At 39.7% G+C, this 21,058-nt stretch overlaps 1 protein-coding gene across 1 annotated transcript in view; it reads right to left on the reverse strand.

Moving 5' to 3' along the window:
• Positions 1-258: 258 nt before the first annotated feature.
• LOC131236832 (serine carboxypeptidase-like 35) overlaps positions 259-21,058 on the reverse strand; it is a 29,856-nt gene continuing 9,056 nt past the window's right edge. The window contains exons 4-8 of the mRNA XM_058234304.1: positions 20,648-20,736; positions 19,602-19,880; positions 18,056-18,192; positions 14,571-14,663; positions 259-572 (exon numbers count right to left, since the gene is read on the reverse strand). Of these exons, the coding sequence (XP_058090287.1) occupies positions 317-572; positions 14,571-14,663; positions 18,056-18,192; positions 19,602-19,880; positions 20,648-20,736 (854 nt within the window). The 3' untranslated portion in view covers positions 259-316. The remainder of the gene's footprint in view (positions 573-14,570; positions 14,664-18,055; positions 18,193-19,601; positions 19,881-20,647; positions 20,737-21,058) is intronic.

Genomic DNA, 21,058 nt, shown 5'->3' on the forward strand with positions numbered 1-21,058 from the left:
TAAAAGAGGGAAATTTTTGTCATTTTGAAAAACTTTGTAGCCTTCATTATCCTTGTAAAACGGACGAAATTTCTATCTCTTTCCCACTCTTCAAAAAAAAAAGGAAAAATGGAAGACAACTTTCAAGCCTTTCTTTCTTCTAAATTTTTACCTGTTGTTGGCGAGCTATTGCATTTATGATGGCATTAATCATCACAATTATGATGGCATTAATCATCACAACATAATTCCATTGCATAAGAAAACTGAGAGATATGATGGCATTAATCATCACAACATAATTCCATTGCATAAGAAAAATGAGAGAGAGAGAGATTTAGAAACGAGCAGCTGGCAAGGTTTTACCGGCAAGGAAGTGAGAGAAGAGAGAAAGAGACTGCTGGGGAGTGAAGACAGGTACTTGGTGGCCTGCACCCCTGACCGTAACTAAAGTCAAGCCCTCGTACTCCACCACCCACCCTGCCACTTGCTGCCTCTGAAACCATGCCCTCCATCCTCCCTTTATCGTTAACCCCAGTTCGTTAATGGTATACCTCGTCGATGTTACTGGCACCCGCCCATCTGTGTCTCCACTGCCAACCCAAAAATAAATAAAAATAAAAAAGGTTATGTCTCATTGCCCGATTCCACTCTAATTATCAATGGCTAAATGCATGTCAATGTAGACTTTCATTTTGGTGGGCCATCATAGATCATTGGTTTTGATCAAATCGGATTGGATAAGCAGTCGGATATAACTGAACTATTACAGCAACAGTATCTACTAGACAGCTTCATCAAATATTTGTTCAACGATAGTAGGATAGATTAACTTGATGTTGGTTGGTGTTCATGATTCATTTTAAATAGGAATGTATATTAACTATGAGTATTTTGTTGTAACTTATACACTAGCATCTCTTCAATTTTAATATTCTCACAAACTTTGATACACAAAATTCTAATTCAGTTAGTACTTCATTTTCTTTTGGTTGCAAGTTGTTTTCACATTATTTCCTAGTATAAAAGCTAAGAAGGCATATACGTGAACTTAAGCCTGAAATCTCGCATATCATATTTAATTTTCATGTCCTGCATCAGGATCCCTACTCATGGCTCAATGGTAGACCCCGTGGGTTTCAACACTGAGGTCATGAGTTCGAGTTGGTTAAGTACCTAGATGTAGGTTATATAGGAAATCAAGATAAAAGAATATTTAACACAATTATCTTTTTTCTTAGGTCGATGATGTGGTTAGTTGGATGTCAAAATTGTAGTCAGTAATGACATTGTCTTCTATGAAAATAGAGTATATGTAAGCTATATAAGCATGCAAGGAAGGTACTTGGTTAGAGAGGTTGCAAGAAGAATTGTAATTTAAGCAGAAAATTGTGGTGACTTGTTGTGACAACTAGAGCACATTATGTTTAGCTAAAAACTTGATATTTCGTGCTTGGACCAAGCATATTGATGAATAGTAACACTTCATAATGTGGTGGAAGATAGCTGTTAGAAAACTAGCATTGTAGAAGCACCTTAATATGGAATATGGATTGAAATAAACAAGACAAAATGAAAGATCCAAGCAACCACATAAAAAACACATGATTTTCCTTGTGGAAAAAAACCACAGTACAAAGCGATAATCAATCTATTAGTCAGAGAAGATTACATGGATGGAGAGAACTTATAGTGGAAAAAAAAAAAAAAAAACTCTCTCTTTTCTTGAGGCTTTCGAAGAACAAAAAATAACAAAAAATTGTAACTCTCTCTTAACCCTAACATAATGTCTAATCCTAAAAGACACCCTTTCATGAGGGAGATATCAAAAATACTCATTCAATGGTTCACTAACACTTAGGCCTTGTTAGCATGTGAAACATGGGTCATATGGGCTCATAAAAGTGAATAAATCCATAATGATTTTGGTGTCACAATTTCAACAATCTCCGCCTTGATAGCAAAACTTGAAATTCTCTACAGGAATGACCTTCGTAAGTATATACGCTGGATTCTCACTAGTGTGAATCTTCTTTAAAGTAATATCTCATTCTTCTAGTATATGCGGGATAAAGTGATAACAAACATCAACATGCTTAGTTTGAGAGTAATATACCGAGTTCTTCGCCAAATTAATCGTGCTCTCACAGTCATAATGCACAGGCATGGCTTCCCGCTGAAGCACCAACTCATTTATCATCCCTTTCAACAAAACAACTTTCTTTAATACCTCCATCATTGTCATGTATTCAGCTTCGATAGTGGAAAGTGCAACCATAAACTAAAGCTCAGACATCCAACTGATAGCTCCACCCCCTAGGATAAACGAGTAACTAGAAATAGACCTTCTATTGTACACATTCGTTACATAATTTGAATCAATATAGCCGATGGATCTCTCATTTGAATCTCCAAAATACAAGACGTAGTCTGTCACACATCGTATATACGCGCAGTAATCATTTTACTACTTCCCAATGTTGCTTGCCGAGGTTTAACATGTATCTGCTCACAACACCAACTGCGTGTGAAATATTCGGTCTCGTACATACCATGACATACATAAAAGATTACCAATTGTGCTCAAGTAGGGCACACAAGATATATACTATTTTTCTTTATATGATGTAGGACATATATTTGAAGAAAGACGAAAGCGAGTAGCGTGGGGAATGCTAATTGGTTTTGCCTTTTCCAGTTAGAACTTGACTAGAACCTTCTCGAGATACTCATCTTGAGACAACTATATGTTACTCCTTTCCTTGTCCTCGTATATATTAATGCCAAGAATCCTTTTTGCACCCCCCGGATATTTTATTTCAAATGTGCTGGATAACTGAACCTTCAACATGTTGATTTTAGACATGTTATAGCTGGTAATTATAAGCATATTATCAACATATAACACTAGAATGATAAATTCATTATCACTCAATGCTCCAAAATAAACGCAATGATCAAATTCGCTCTTAGTAAAACTCTGGCTTAATATGAAAGAATCAAACTTCTTATACCACTATCGAGGTGATTGTTTCAGGCCGTACAACAACTTCTTTAACATATAAACAAGATAATTCTTTCCTTACATCTTGAACCCTTCCGATTACTTCATGTAAATATGCTTTGCTAATTCCTCATGTAGAAACGTAATTTTAACATCCAGTTATTCCAATTTCATATTGTATTGGGCAACTAGAGTCAATACAAATATGATAGATATTTCCTTGACCATTGGTGTGATAATCTCACTAAAATTGATACCTTCCTTCTAAACATATCCATTCGCTACATATTTAGTCTTGTATCTAACCAGTTTCTTCCAAAATATCCACTTATACCTGATCGCCTTGCTCCCAACGAGCAGATCAACTAGCTCCCATGTTTGATTTGTGTATAAAGAATTCATATCTAAATGCATAACTGTCATATACTTTTCTGCATCTTTATCTTCTAAAGCTTATTAGAAAGTGGATGAATTCCCCTCATCTGGAATGATAACAAATGCAACATTAGAGTTATCATGTATCTCAATTGTAACCTACGATCCCTCGGTGGATTTACCCGTGAATTCTATCTCGAACTTCACATTTAATCCCCTTGACACTATATCTCAAATTCAAACTAACAAACCAGCTTTGCTCTAATACCACTTGTTGAAAAACTATCCTAGCGCAAGCACCTTGATATGAATTGAAACAAATATGAGAAAATAAAAAATCCAAGTAGCCACATCGAAAACACACAATTTTTTTATTTTTTATTTATGTAGTAAACCTTTGCAAAAAAAAAAAAACTACGGCATAAAGTAACCATCAATCTACCATTAAAATCTCTGAATGTTACATAGATGAAGATAATTTATTATAAAAAAATTCTCATTTTCTCTTTAGCTTTGAATTAGCCTCATTTTCAGGCTCATGCCTTAAAATGATCTCACAAAATAGATTTACAGTATGGATATATCACATACATCATGGTTGGGGATACAGTCCAAAACACCACTGCATTCGATGGTGTGTGGAACACCACGCAATCGTCTTCCGAGGTATATAGATTGCTAAGTCAACTTTGCTTTGTATTGGACTGGCAACGATGCCTTAAACATTGGATCACACGGACAATTGTTATCTTCTAGCATAAAAATACCGACATCTAACCCTGAACCAACAGGTTAGGACCTGCATGAAGCTCCAAAAACTCGGGCCAATCCTTTCATCAAGTGGGCACAATTGTACTTTGTATAAGATCAACGGTTGTATTTTGTTTCCTATGGTGTGGCCCACAAGATGAATAGATCAGCCTAATTTTTGCAGCTGAATTTCCTCACAGTGGGTCCAAGTTTTGAACATGTTTAGATGTGTCACACACATGACACATTTATGATTATATTCTAGTTAGAGGATAAACTACAGTCCACCTAATTGTGTGCGAGAACTAAGAACATGAATAGGGTGGAAAACACTATAAGCTATCAGCTGTGGTGGGAATGCTAGTTACCCACACATGTGGAGCTCTGACCATCCAAAAGAAGGCACACGTGCCAATGTGGGTTAATGTAGAACACATTCATGAGATCTGATCCTTTCTTAGAAACAGTGTCTAGATGATCTTTCTCCTGGAAGTTAGGTAGGCCACAACGTACATAGCAAACGATAGTTAAAATAGTTTTCCTCGTAGCCCATTGGTTTTATATATGGGCCACTGGAGTTGTGAAACGGCCTGACTTCTAGGCCCGAAGATCTACAGTGCAGCCCACCTGATGAAAAGCTATGATCTTGGACACTTGAAGTTATATGGTGGCACGTGTAAATGGAATGGATGGGCAGTTCTCCTACACGCTTGTGGAATTAGCAAACCTCTGGCCAGGGAAACGGATTGGCTACTCCCCTGCCACTAGCCAATGGCTAGTGGTCGGTGCCATGTGCACTCCCAACATGGTGTATATGTCTCATCCATGCCTTCCATCCATTTTTCTAGATAATATTATGCTATGAACCCAAAACTGAGGTAGATTGAAATCTCAAGTGGGACACATAGTGTTGATTGAACTCTCACCATTAAAAATTTCTTGGGGCTACAAAAGTTTTAGATCAAGGCTATATTTGTTTCTTGCCTCAATCCAGGCCTGTATAACTTAATCTACAGGTTGGATGTCAAATAAACATTACAGTGGGCCTGAATGACCTAATCTACAGGTTGGATGTCAAATAAACATTACGGTGGGCCTAAGGAGTTTTTAATGGTTTATGTTCAATTACTACTGTTATCATATGGTGTGGTCCACCCAAGATTTTGATCTACCTCATTTATGGGTGTGAACGCCTCCCCCCCACACGCATGCATGAGCATGGCGGTGCCCTTACTTCACTGGCTTTGGTATTGATTTTGTTACTGTGTGCAAAGTGTGCTATTGACTTGGGTGTAAAAATACATTTGATTTAGAGTCGCCACTAGCCAAATGAAGCATAAAATTTACAGCCAGTTAAGAACCATAGAATCGCCTAGGAGTTGGGAAATCGTAACTCAAGTGACTCCCGTGGCTGATCCGCGGCCGTAAATTCCGAGTAAGGGCTTCGGTGACGGAAAAGGAAGGGATTAAACACCATTTTTTGCCCGCACAATGTGCGATCTTTACTTCACAAGATTTGCAGTTTTGGAGATTTAATAGAATTTTGACATTTTATATTTGACCGTGCTTCGCATAACCGATGAGGGCTGGACATACCAAAAAAAAAAAGAGTTATCTAGCCTTACATTATAGAGCTAAGTGGCCCCGAGTAGGCAAATAAGTAAAATGCAGTGAATAAAATAAAAATGCTAACTAGTCTTGCTTCACAAGATTTAAGATGCTAGGCAGACAAATAAAGTGAAAAATGGAAGACGGAGATTAATAATGCAGAATGAGATAGAAGGAAATGTGGATATGGTTAATATAATTGAAGTGTGTGGAATGGAATGCAAATTAAATAGAGCTTGACGAATTCTTAGCTTTTTCAATTTCTTTGATAACTTTTTTGTCTCCTGTGTTGGGTAGCATATCGGCACATTGGAAACCTTTAAGCCACTTCGAGCAGCACCTATAGGGCAGCTGTACATCAAGCCGAGTTAAGTCGAGGTGGGCCAAGCTTGACTTGACTCGTCCGTGCTCTCCTCGAGTTTGAGCTCGAGCTCGAGCTTGGCCTCGAGCTTACCATTGGAGCTTGGCTTGTTTGCCAAACCTTTTGAGTCAAGCTCGAGGCGAGCTGGTGGATCGAGTCAAGTCGATCCTGCTCTCAACTCGCACTTGACTCAACCCAACAACCCGACCCAATCGACACCCGACTCAACCTAGCCACCCAACCCAACTAACCCAACCCACACCAACCCAATTTCAAAACAAATATTCAATTAATAACATATATATATATATATATATATAATATTTAACTTTGTTATATTTAAATATAATATATTATATATTCGAGTTGAGCCGAACTCGAGCTCAAGCTTTGAGCTGAGCCGAGTTCGAGTCGAGTTGAGTCAAGATCCACTATGATCGAACTTGACTTGTTTTCAAAACGAGCTGGGTCATTTGAAGCTTGGCTTACCTCAAGTTGTCGTTCGAGCCGAGTCAAGCTGAGCTAGATTGAGCCAAGCTGAGCGAGATTTTGAGCTATCTTGGCTCGTGTACAGCCCTAAGCATCTACAGGCAAACTCCAATTCTCAAACCCTCTCTGTATTTTTCTATCTTTCTACTCTCTCTCTCTCTCTCTCTCTCTCTCTCTCCATTTCTTTCTCCTTTCCTTTCTCTCCGTCCCTCTGTCTCTCCATCTCTCTGTTTTAGTATATGTCCCTCTGTATGTTTGTGCATCCTGAATGCCTTATATAGGCGTTGGCATCCGTTGCCAACGACTCACTGCATCAAGCATTGTTGTGGGTGCCCGCGTTCATTATGTATAAAGATATTATAATATATATAATAATAAAAATAAAAATAAAAGGTAATGATTAAGTTATTTATATATATATATAAATATATTTAAATATAAAAGTTAAAAGATAATCATTACTTTATATATATATATATATAAATGCAATCATTACTTTTTATTTTTTTTCTGCCAAATGTTCAAACACTTATATCTTCTTTATTATTTGTTCATTTTTTTTGTAATCTTTATCTTGTTGGAAAGATAATTAGATAAGCTTTTTAACAAGACTATAATCACTTCGATCGAACCTCGTTTGATGTGCAGAAAATACGTCCGTCCAATATATGGTGACTCCACTGGGGACGTGCTAGTTATTAGCTTAGGCCCAACTTGAAACACAAGATTTTTCAATTTTTAGGGATTCTATAAATTCAGCATATTTACTTTCTTGGACTCTAGTGAATATTGATCTTATTTACTTTTCGTATCATATTTTCTAATATTCCAGTAAATACTGGTCTCCTACTAACACACTAATTTGCTAACAGTCTAGTGCAAATTGGTCCATTTTACTTTCTCGCGAGCATTCTACATTCCATTCTACACTGGTTCACTTTACTTTCCTGCCTGTATCGTGCATTCCAGTGCAAACCGGTCCATTTTACTTTCTTGAAAGTATCCTGCATTTTAGTCTACATTGGTCCACTTTACTTTCTTGTTTGCCTCTAGCATTTCAGTTGACACTGGTCCATTTATTTTCCTGCAAACCGGTTCATACTAATCCATTTACCTTTCTGTTAATCCAGTGTACACTGGTTTCCCTGTATTTTCCTGACACTTACATTCTGCTGTACGTTTGCCTTTTATAAAATGAACAAAAACAAAAAAAAACAAAAAAAACACACACACACACAAAAAATCAGGAAAAGAAAAAAGACAAAAGAAAAAGAAAAAAAAAAAGAGAGATTGCAAAGTTAACCCATTGTGAGAAAGTAGCTAGCCATTTTGCAACCATTGCGCCTAGAAATTAGTTGCGGGTTCACTCTGCACAATCATCACGTACCTACCAAATCATCATTTGAACCCGTGCACAAGCAGCAATGTCAACTCAAGGTGACAATCCTCCAACTCCTCCAAATTCACCGAGGCCACAAGCCTCTCAACTGGTCACATCTACTCCCTTGACAACCAATCTTGCCCACGGCTTGAACAGATTAAAAAACATTGTGAACCGCATTCACGCATAAATTGTGTCACTCATTCATAACATGCATCCACCAAGCATCTATGTAAGTCTATCAGACCCAACTATCAATCAATTTCAACCCATTGTCCTTAACGGAAATTGGGTTCACTTTCAAAACCCACCAATTACAGCGATTCAACTCCAGCACACCCTCACTCTAGTTAATTCCAACAACCTTCCCCCAGTCAGAATTTATTTCAATTTCCACCTAGTCAAGCATAACAAATATCTAATTTTCGTGGATATCCATCCTTCTAAGCTTGCCCTCTCGGCGGGACTGCATTTCAATTCCCTCACCCCACCATGCACTCAATCCCTCTGACCGAGGAACATAGGAACATCGAAGAAGTCGACCATTATGAAGAAGAGGGTAACCGAATGCCAGAAGGGGCGCAACCTCCTTTGGCCCAACCAAATGAATTCGATTGACTTCGGAAACAACATGGGGTGGAACTCTCGTCCATAAAATTAAGGGATCTTTGCCCATTCCCCGATGCTAGGGTACCTATAAACTTCGAGGTACCCAAATTTCAACGATATGACGGCACGGGATGCCCAATTGCACAGTTAATGGCTTTCTGTGGTGAACTTAATGCCATGGCAGAAGACGATGGGGCATTGATCCGTCTGTTCCAAAAATCCCTAAGGGGTGATGCATTAGATTGGTACACGTCTCTGGACTATCATAAGATTAGAACATGGGAACAATTATCCGAAGCCTTTATCGATCGTTTCACGTACAATCTAAATGTAGCACCCCAAAGGTCAGACTTGGCAGTTCTTAAGCAAATGAGCAACGAAACATTGTCTGCATACGTGGGGTGATGGAGAGTCATGATCGCACGAATGAAAACACCAATTGACGAAGAAGAACATATCTCTATGATTGTCCATTCGGCCAATCCAAATATATCGAAATATCTGATTTTCATATCCGTATGCCAATTTTACTTAGCTAATCCGTGCAAGGGAATGGGTGGAGGTCGGAATAAGAACTGACACAATTGCACCATGGCCCCACCAGTTTACCTCGGTACAAAAAGCAAAACTTGAAAAAAAGAGGAGCAAATATGGAGTAAGAAACAGAGATATGGTCATTCATCGCCCAACGGAAACTAACAATGTCGTTGCCTTCGTACGAGGAATGCCAAGAGCTCCTCCGCAGGAACAACAATACCAACCTTAGCAGCAACAACCTAGGTGGAATCTGCAATACACAAACCAGAACAGACAAACGGGCGTCGCACAGGTGTCTAAGAAATTTACACCATTGGCCCAGTCATACTCGGACATTCTAACCACACTCATTCAAAGGCAGCTCTTGGCACCTCTCCCGCCTAGGCCACCGTCAAACCTGTTGCCTCCAAATTATAAAGAAAATGAGTAGTGCGCATTCTATCAAGGGCAAGGTCATGCCATAGAACGTTGTTTATCTTTGAAACACGTAGTCTAAAATTTGATTGATTAAAACAAGATCACGGTCACGCCCCTTAAAATATCTTTTGCTAACAACAATAACACACTCCAAAATCTTCTGTCACATCACCAAGCATGCCTTAACACTTCTAGCATCCCCATCGTCAACGCTATCTAGGGAGAATATTCCCCCCATGTTTTCCAAGCATTATTGGCCAAAAGCTACGACATGGAGTTTTCCCCACTCATCCTGCAAGGGGCATTACCCCCTCTTCTGTGGGTCCTCTAAGGGAAGGCCCATGAACCTCATCCTAGCCCTCATCATATGGAACAAACATAAGATCAACCATTGGTCCTACAAGGAAGAACCCCTACGTTAACACCAGCCACCAACCCTCACGCCCTCACTAGTCAGAAGCCCACCAGTCAGTCGTCCTTATGGGGAAGGCTCCATCCCCCATACCCAGTCAAGTCTCATGCCATCTATGCATTGCTGCACAAGAACGACGTCCTTCCCCTTTCTACATGCCACACGAACTTGCTAGATTCGGCCAGACAATCCAGGAAGGCCCCGTGAAGCCATCAAAATTCATTCTTACAAACCACTCTCAATGCAAACTGTCAATCGTGACATGAAAAGGTTGTGATTTGATGCTATATTAAGCAACAAAATGCGCAGGAACAAATCACAACATTTTCCTCAACCCTCGAGAAACACTTGAATTACTCATTAATCAAACGAGTCTTTTGATAATCACACTTCAGTGGAAATAGACTATACCACGTTTACATCTAATCCGGAAGGTGGGGTGCCACTTGCTTTGACATTCGGTTGCCCGCAACCTCTGCCAAAGATGGGCATTTGTAGACACCCCACCTAAAATAAGAACACGCTACTCCTTGAGCTTCAACTTGACTTCAATAAATTGTCTCCTACGGACTTGGAAATTATTGAAAATCTAAATGGATCAAACTAGGAGTATACTTGGCACATGCCAAAGATAACTAAAGGACCCGATCAGCTAACACCAAATCCAGTAGTGATTCGATCACGACCGAGCATCCGAACCCCAAAACCCCTGAAACTCTTTGTATGTCACAACTGATATGCAAAAAAAAGGATAAAACGGATCCTCTCTACCCATGGATCACTCTTTGTACCACCTAGTCTTTCCGAATAGTATTGTGTTGAGGCATAAGAGGTCATATCTTCAAAATCGAGGAAAGTACAATCGTCCTTGTATACAAAATGACCATGGTATTATTGGAGGCAAATTCTAACTGATCGGGATGATTTAAGATTCATTGGAAAGGTGATCAAATGATCTTTCTAACAAACTTAAGTTTTCCAATCCGAGTTATGATGAGGAAGATCTAACCTGTTTATCAAAACCATGCATTGTTGAGCGACTAAAATCGAAAAAACTTTGGTCACGCTTTAAACTAGTCAAACAGGATCCGATTAAAGTGATTTCAGTTACAATGAAAATCTTATCAGGTGACGTTTCCAATGATCCTAAGATCATCAAAAGTAGACCATTGGTCAAATTGCTAACAACCAATTTCATATATTAGACGTTTGTATTTTAGATATATCAAACGAGGTCCGATTGAAGTGATTTTAGTCTTGTTAGAAAACTTATCTAATTATCCTTCTAACAAGATAAAGATTACAAAAAATAAACAAATAACAAAGAAATAAGCGTTTGAACATTTGACAAAAAAAATAAAAAGTAATAACTACATTTATAATAATAATAATAATAATAATAATAATAATAATAATAACTTAAGCATTACCTTTTATTATTATTATATATAATATATAATATATAATATATTATAATATCTTTATACGTAATAAAGGCGGGCGCCCACAACAATGCCCGATGCAGTGAGTCGTTGGCAGTGGATGCCAATGCCTATATATATATATATATATATATATATATATATATAGAGAGAGAGAGAGAGAGAGAGAGAGAGAGAGAGAGAGAGAGAGAATATAGAGGGGGTTTGAGGATTAGAGTTCGCCTGTAGGTATCGCCCAAAGTGGTTTAAAGTTTCCAATGTGCTAACATGCTACCCAACATTGGAGACAAAAAGGTTATCGAAGAAGTCGAAAAAGATAAGAATTCATCAATCTCTATTTAATTTGCATTCCATTCCATACACCTCAATTACATTAACCATATCTACATTTCATTCTATCTCATTCTGCATTATTCTCCATCTTCCATTTTTCGCTTTATTTGCCTGCTTAAGATCTTAAATCCTGTGAAGTAAGCCTAGTTAGCATTTTTATTTTATTCACTACATTTTACTTTATTTGCCTATCTGGGGCCACTTGGCTCTATGATGTAAGGCGAGATAACTTTTTTCTTAATTCTGCCTACCTAACCCTCACGAGTTATGCGAAACATGACCAAATATAAAATATCGAAATTCTATTAAATCCCCAAAAACTATAAATCTTGTCAAGTAGAAACCGCACATTGTGTGGGCAGAGAATGATGCTTAATCCATTCCTTTTCCATCACTGGGACCCTTGCTTGGAATCTACCGCCGTAAAATAATCATAGGAGTCACTTGAGTTAGTAAATCATGAGATTTCTTGACTCCTAGGCGATTTTTGGGTTCATAGCCGGCCGTACATTTTATGCTTCATTTGGTTAGTAGTGACTTCAAATCAAATGTATTTTTACACTCGAGTCAATAGCACACTTCATGCACAGTAACAAGATCAATACCAAAGCCAACGAAGTGACGACATTGCCATGCTCGTGCACGCGTGTGGGAGGAGGTGTTCACAATGGAATAAATATTTAAAATAATGTGTAAAAATGGATAGACAATGCGGATAATTTACATAGATCATGGTTGGGGCCCACATAGCACCGACCACTAGCCACGAGGCTAGTGGCAGCATCACTAACCAAACCGCGTCCTGGGCCGCATTAGATGCTGACAGGTTGAGTAGTCGAGAGTTGCTACTAAGTGATGTCACCAAGTTCTATGGGCCCCACCATAATGTATATGTTGTATCGACACCGTCCATCAATTTGGAGAGATCATTATAGAGCATGAGCCAAAGAACGAGGCAGATCCAAAGGTGGAGTGGACCTTGCCACAGAAAGCAATGGGGAGAGTGACATCCACCGTTGAAACCTTCCTAATGTCCAACGTGATGTTTATTTGACATCCAACCTGTTTATAAGTTAACACAGACATGAAATAAGGGAAAACACAAATATAAGTTTGATTGAAAACTTTTGTGGCCCTTAGAAGTTTTTAACGGTGGGCGTCACTCTGTTGTTCTCCCCACTTTTTTCTGTGGTGGGGTCCACTCGAGCTATGGATATGAATAATTCCTATGGCTCATACCCTAAAATGATCTCTCCAAATAGATGAACGGTATGGATATAAAACATACATCATGGTGGGCCCACAAAACATGGCGACGTCACTTCAGTAGGCGAGTCTCGCTACTCAACCCGTCAGTAGCTAATCCGCGTCCACCTCTGGCTATCATTGGATGGGGTTATTTGCTAATAATTTATGGAAGAGATATAATTTATGGCGCTGGGCCGACATCATAAAGTGTTTCCGTGCATCACCATTGCTATACACGGATTTCATCCAGCGGGACCTACACAGTAATACGTCCAATTAATAACAGCTGTACACGTGTGCTGCAGATACTGAGAAGGAACATTTCTTGTGTCCTCCCTGGAACCTTACGGTATTGTACACTTGCAATGGGACGAGTAGAAGTGGCCCACCGTCGTTGCCAATACGCGCAAAGGAGAAAATACCATCCCGCGACGAAGATAGATTGAAGAAGCACACTAGCTAAATTTGCACACGTGTAAAATCCAGGCCATTCATCAGGTTGGGCCCACTACGAACACGTCCTTAGGGAACAGAAGGTAGTAAGGAAGACGTGTATCTCAAATAAAGATGTGGGCCAATTTTTTATTTTTTATTTTTTCTAACGGACAGTTTTTAATAAATAGCTAACCCAGTTAATGAGCGGACCCAGGTATCCCATCTGATCAATGGTCCTGGAACTGTCATATATGATAGTGCTAAATGTAGGCTATTTTTGGCAGGGTTGGCAGTGGGTCAGCTCAGGGTCAACCACCTAACTTGTTTACTAAACGGGCCAAGAATCTATGCCGGAACTCAACCGCGACTCAGTACCTTTTTACCTGACCGGACCCACTTAACATTCATGACACCTAAGCCCTACCTGGCCTGACCAGACCCATTAATTGTATATATGCACGTGGTATCCCTACTTAGCTTTCATTATTCTGCTTTGGGTTTTGGGTTGGATCTTCTAGTCCAGCTTATTATTGAGTTATAAGTCTAGGTGGGCATGGTTTTAAGACTTAGATGAGTCTAATGCAACTCCTCGAGTTGACTCGGACTTGGTGATTCTGTTTGATAACACGAGTCGCTCTCAACTCAGGGCATGGTTTAACCCATCTTTACCCATTCACTTATATAGGCTGCATTTTCTAAACCAAGCCCTACTGATTACCCATTTAGCTTAGTGCCAACTGATCACACAAGCTGACCGGGCGAGTCGATCTGAGGGACCCATCACCACCCTTATTCTTCGGTGAGAAACTATATGATACGGCTCACCCCTTCTCATTGTATACATTGGTTTCCAATTTAACACGCAGAGCCCACGTTTCAGTAATCCAGACCACTGGTCAGATGAGTACTCCAATCATAGACAGAGAATGACCCAAAACACTCATAATAGACGATCCCAGCCATTAATGGTAGGGCATTTTTTAATTAAATGTGGGCTATTTGTCTCACCCAGGAGATTTACGAGGCATAGTCTATCCACAGTGGGACCTAACAAACCTGTGGTATGGATGACCAAAACATAACCCCACTTGTCAGGATTGAAAATCTGATGCACAGCATAGAAAGAATGCAGGAGCCCCGTACCTTATAATTCCTCAGTTCATGGTTACAGAAGAGATGGAAGCACGTACCTGTAAACCCAGATCCGCAAGCCGGCAGCGATAAGCTTTTTGAGAACGGGAAGTACGGAATCTGGGGAGTCATTCCACTTCCTGATAACGTTGCTGCATGAAAGACAGACAGAACCGATCAGTCAACGGCGGTTCAATACAGAGATGAGTTATATGGTACTCGAGCTTCGTATGATGCTCGATACACAGGCACTCAAATAAACCGACTAGATTATACAGCTCACCGTTGCCAAGTCCCTGTACTAAGATCAGATTGGTCGACTAATCCTAACATCTAATTAGGGGAAACTTGATTGTGGGTATAGAATCGTTGGAATTTTTTCATTATTCATCATCCTTTGTGGACTGTTTAATTTGATTCCTACGTGTGCAATTTTGTAAGTAATTTCTAAGTGCCTGTGTATTGTCCATTACACGCTGCCATAGTAATTCTCTTTACTACAAGAAACAGACTGACAAACGGCGACACAACGTTGCTGTATCAGAAGTGGTTGGTGGGTCGCTCGGAATTAATAGCTGTAGCAGCAGTACCATGGGAGTTGGTCCTGAACTCTCCACCGTAGGTTTTGTTGGTGAATTAGGACTGAAATTAGTAGTGCAAACGGGTCTAGGTGACTCAATGGGTCTTTTTCAGGTTGGGTCCCAGGCAAATATTTGAGTTGACAAAAAAATCTGATCTGCTGAGTATCATTTTGGGTATTTGTTTTCTTTTACAAGGGCCAGGGCATTTGAGAGAGAGAGATAGAACTGGGAAACCATCCTTACTCTGGGCCATTCAAAGATAATTTGACTAGGGCTTCATTTGATTTTGGATGACTATTAACCATCCATTTCTATGCTAAAATTGGATCACTAGGATTTTCTCATGATGGATCTCTATGCACCTTCGTCCAGCTAAGGTTGACAGCCATATGAATGGCCTGGATCAGATTAGGTGGGCCTACCCATATTGAAGCGGAATTATTTAATACTCTGGCAGTCTGTAACATCTGATAGGCAGTTACTTAGAAGTTATAAACATTGCATAGATTAACTAAAATTAGACCCACTTGATTGTGGAACCTGCTGTTTTAACAATCTACCCCAGAATCATAGTTGAATAATTCCAACCTCTGTTTTATTGAAACTTTTTGGTGGGAATAGTACCATTGGATTGCATTGTTAACTGTCCAATAAATGTCTACCTAGTCAAATAATCAAATAAGCCTTATTTTTTGTTCACAACACATCCAATCTGGATACATAATGTCATCCAATCTGGATACATAATTTCATTAGTTTAATCTACTTGTGTGCTATGCTTTACTGAGTAATTTCTAAGTGCATGCGTATCATCCATCGCACTCTGACAGTGTATGACAGTTTTTCTCTAGATTTTTCCTTTTTACTAGGAAATTTTACCCAGCGAAATGGAAAGGTCGAAATCGACTTGACTTCCGAAATTTAAGGTTGCCAGGCAGGGACATGAAAGACGTTGCTGGTACGAAGATTCATAAAATATAGCTAGTAAATGCTAGAAAGTTCCAGGTGCGGACATCAACCACCCGATTAATAGCAGACGGAATGAAATAAATATCCAAATAAATACGCACATATTAAATTAAAAAAATCAATTTTTTAAATTGATAAATAAAAAAACTTTGATATTCTGCCAGAGTATGACCATCCATAGGCAGGCATACAGCCATTGTGTGAACGGTTCACATGTACCCAAATAATATGGCCCTCTATGGATGGCTTGCGATCTTCACACCAAATTATCATTGTAACTGTCTGATTAGTGGCCAACGCATGGATGGTTAAACTGAAATATTTTCCGGCCAAATTTCACAAACAAGCATCCCTTAGGGCGTGTCTGGGCGGTGGGATTAGGTGGGATGGGATTCATCTGGTCCTGTGCGAATTCCACTTCATGTTTGGGAAGAATGGAAAAGCTTGGAATTAGTATTTATTGGAATTGCATTGGGTCCCGTGCCAATTTCACTCAATGTTAGCAAGTTGTGTAGGTCCCACCATGATGTGTGGGCTATATCCACACCGTCCACCCATTTTTCAAGATTATTTTAGCGCATGGGCCAAAAAATCAGGTAAATCTAAAGCTCAAGTGGACCCCACCATAGAAAGCAACAGAGATTGAATACTTACCATTGAAAACTTCTTTGGGGCCACATAAGTTTTGGATTTACCTCATTTTTAGGCCCATGCCATAAAATAAGGTTACAAAACAAATAAACGGTTTAGATATAACACGTGTGTTATTCACAATAATTTCAAATGATGGTAGGTATATCCATTCAATGTACCACTATATTACCAACAAAGCATGGCATTAATCTTATCCCATGGCAACGGGGATAATCCCTGCCATGGGTAATAATTATGTTTTTTAAATCCCATCCCACCTAATCTCTTCTAATCCGACTGCCTGAACATGCCCTTAATAAATAATACCCTGATCGATAGCTCAAGTGGTAAATTGAGGGAAATATACCTCGTTTCAACACTGAGGTCCTGGTATCGATAGGGGTGGCTAACAGTGAAGCGTGAACTGACAACAGGGTGTACTAACAAGCTAACCAAAGAAATAAAAAACAAAAGAAAAGAATAAAAAAAGCATCCCTTAATAAAGCTTTGAAAAACCCCATGAGCAAACATGCAGCTTTGATACCACCACATATGCGACTGAATGGCACATCAGTAGTAGGTACAATCCATTCATCAGGGCCAAGCGATACATGGATGAGCTCGCCCCAGAATTATGTCAGTGCAGTCATTAGGTGGGCCACAGTTGACAAAATATGGGTGAAGAAAAATTGTTGGAGTTTGCTTACTCGTCCAATTATTTCTAACATTTTGGCCAACCTGCTGAATGGGCAAGAACACAGACATGGTCATGACCACCTGATGGATGACTTGGATATTGCACCTATCGACCATGCTGGCATGTTTTGTGTGTATATGAGCTACCTGGTACACATTGTGTGGGCTTAGCAAAGCTCACATTAATGACAGGTTAAGACTGTCTAAGCCATCTGAATGTTTGGACATGCTCTATCTACAGCATGGGCCACAATTTGAATGGTTTGAATTGCAGTAAACTGAGCACTAACATAGGCAGATTTTTGCACGCTGAGAGAGAGGCGGCAAAGTTCCATGTCACTGAAAAGGAACTATTGAGTTTAGCCGTTCGATTCAGTGATCCAAACCATCGACCTGATGGGTCCTAAGAAGATGGACCACACCCTACAAATATCCCAAATTCGAAGAGACTAGTAATTCCATCTTTGGAATTCTCTCCCATTGAATGTGGACTTTTAGATTTGTTCCAATGTTGAGATTTGAGTCCCCATCAGAGCAATGGTCAGGATCAGTTAGCGCCACATGTGCAACATCTTCCTCAATAGTTTGTGTGTGTGTGTGTGTGTGTGTGTGTCATAATGTATTATGAAAGGAATAAAAGATATTGGAATTGTGGTAATGTATACCTGCAAGGGGTGTAGGGATAGGACAGTTTCGTGACATTGGCATGTAAAGCCATCTGAACATCCTCCCTGTTGAAATATTTCTCAGCATAGTCCTCTGTACATGGATCATAACCTGAAGGCAGCTTATGCCGCAGGTCCTGTAATCAACAAGGTGAAATTTAATTTATACAGTCTCTGTCCCAATTAGTTGTACATCTCTTAGTTTTACAGCCTCTTTTCATATTTAATTCATGCATACCTTGTACATGGATCAAAATTGAAAAATGCTCGCATATAACTAGTTGTCCGTCCAACTAGTTGGCGTGTGGGGTCCACTATAGTGTTTGTATGACATTTCACCTCTCCAGGAAGATTGTCCCGCCATGAAAAAGGGATAACCCAAAAATCATGTTGATCCAACCATTAGGAATTCCCCATGTGAATGCTGAGTTTTCTGGGTGGTTCTTCATTGTTTTAATGGTGTGACCAATCTGATAGTTGAATCAACCAAGTTTTTCGGGCATCCAATTTGCAGAGTGGGAGAACCTTACTAGACTGGCAATATGTCATTCAAACACCATAGTGGGCCCACATGACTCGTTGGGGGAGCATGCCTCTTAAAACATTGCATTGTAGTTTAAAAACTCCAGAACTCACACCAGCCTAGTGTACAGCTCGGTCAACTCGACTAGAAGACTCGGATGAGCCTTTAATTGACTCCAGTCCATATTTAATGCGAAAGTTATAGATAATAAAATTCACTATTAGGTTAAATAAAATAAAGTAGCCAAACAACCATAAGTTAGTGGTTGGTGCACCAGTTGAGGCAATTATTCTTGTATTAGAGGATATAGTTTCTAAACTCCCAGTGTACTATTTTCCAATTTCTGAAATTACCTGTCTGGCCAGACGAGTGACTTAGGCGACAGTGACTCAGGCAGGACACACCACAGGCGCAATGTATAGTCATGCATAAAACCTATAGGTATTCATGTGGTGCTACCCCACCCCAGTTTTGGTGTGTCCCTTCATCCTAGCCTGGTGGGGCTCACCTGAGTAATGGTGTTGGACAGCATACAGTGCTCAAGGCGTATAACTAATTTTTAAGAAGCGGTCATTGAATGTTGATAATGGTCTTTTTCTAATGTGATCCTCAAGGGCTAGACTTTCATCATAGATTGGTGGCGTGTCCTCTTTGCATGTGGCATTTGTGTACAGCTATCTACATCATCCAAATTGTGGGGCACATCGTAGATGAAGGATATCTCCAAAAGCACACCAATCAATTAATCCTGACCATTGAATCAGTGGCTATTCCAAATTTCAAGGGCAAAATCAGATGGCCACTGGCATCCTCACAGAGTAATTTCTGGGTCATCCACAGTTGGATTAGTGACTTGGACAGTTTGGTTGCCATAAAAGCATACCATGTGCGCGGTTGAGGAGTCACCACCATTTTTAAAATGGTGTATGCTCAATCATTGCTAGGGCTCGGACGATGAACATTCCAGATCTCATGAATGAGAGAGCAAATCTAAACTTTAATAGGTAAGGGATTTAAACTTACATGCTGGGAGAAAGATCGAGAAGCAACAAGGAGCTTGGGAGAAGAATTCTCGAAATCGCTGGGGCAAACAGGAGTGTAGATGCTGTAGATGTCAATATCTGAATAAGCATCAAGGAATTTCTTGAGAGCCAAACTGCAGAGATTGGTCTGGCGATCAGTCTTGAAATCGCATTCCTTGTTAATGCTTTTGTAGAGCTGGTCCGAGATGACGGCGTGGCTCCATGCATATTCGATCATGCCAATTTCATCGGTTGCATCGTTCAATGCAGCATTTCCAATCTGAAATTCATATGGAAAATGTGTGAGAAACTTGGGTTGTCAGTATAGTGGGCACATCACCTTCTTGTGGTGCTAAAAGAATTTTGAGGCGGTCCAGGAATCAGATGGCCACAGGCACATGAAAGGATAGACTGTTACAAAATGTGGGCCGACAGTCCACGGTGATCAGACCAACCGGCTTTATTTTAGTATCACAGATTGGATTGTCGACTTTGACAGTCATACCTGACTCGTAGAGTCAACTCGGACTCATTTGGGACCAATGCCTGGGCTGCCACAGGCTCAGGCAAATGGCACAATCCTTGCTACTGGCCCAGTCTAATCATCAAGTGGGCTATTGTTCTGCAGACAAAGATGTTTTGAAGATGATTTTAGCACTTTCCGTTCAAGGTACATGTGTAGTTTAAAGAGACTCATTGGATCTAGAGTAAAGTTCCGATGATACAAGCTGTTTGTACGCGGGACAAATTGCCAGAGCAAACCCCAACGATACTCCTAGATTGGACCACGTCAAATCTTTAATCGTTTAACTCTTTTTCTTAGAAAGGTTGGTGCCATCTCAGCCAGCCTTGTAGGGCCAAGACAGGGTAGGACCGATCCTAGCCCGGCACATTATCCCCAAGTCTAATCAATTTCATTTTCTGGGTTAACCGTAAATGGGTCCTGAAATAACATAAAATTTGATATTTGGTGCAACCAAACACACCCTAGAGCTTTCATTAAAAATAATAATAATAGAGCATCAAATATTTATTTAAAAATCTCACCATGAATCCCTTGAAATTAATATAGGCATCTTTACTTGCAATCTTGTTTTGATCGACAATGAGTTCGGCAAGCTGTGGAACATAATGCCCTACAGTAACAAAACAAAGAAACATTAATTTCAAGGGCTATACTCCTATCATAGATCACCAGCATTTCCACCATACGCATGGCAATCACAGATCCCATTGTGGACACAGCATAACCATCCAAATAATCATAACCATCTTACTTTTCTTCCATTTGGACCGCTCACTATTTTACTTTTAACCATCCATTTGAGAATCATCAGTTAAATGGTTGACATTCCTTGATCAGTGAGATATGCTCCGTTGGCCGTATGCCCCAACGTGTGAATGGTCTGGATAGCCATACATGAGTACAATTTTCAAAATGGTGAAGAACTATCAGTG

The sequence above is a fragment of the Magnolia sinica genome, chromosome 2, assembly GCF_029962835.1.
Source record: "Magnolia sinica isolate HGM2019 chromosome 2, MsV1, whole genome shotgun sequence".
Lineage (NCBI taxonomy): Eukaryota > Viridiplantae > Streptophyta > Magnoliopsida > Magnoliales > Magnoliaceae > Magnolia > Magnolia sinica.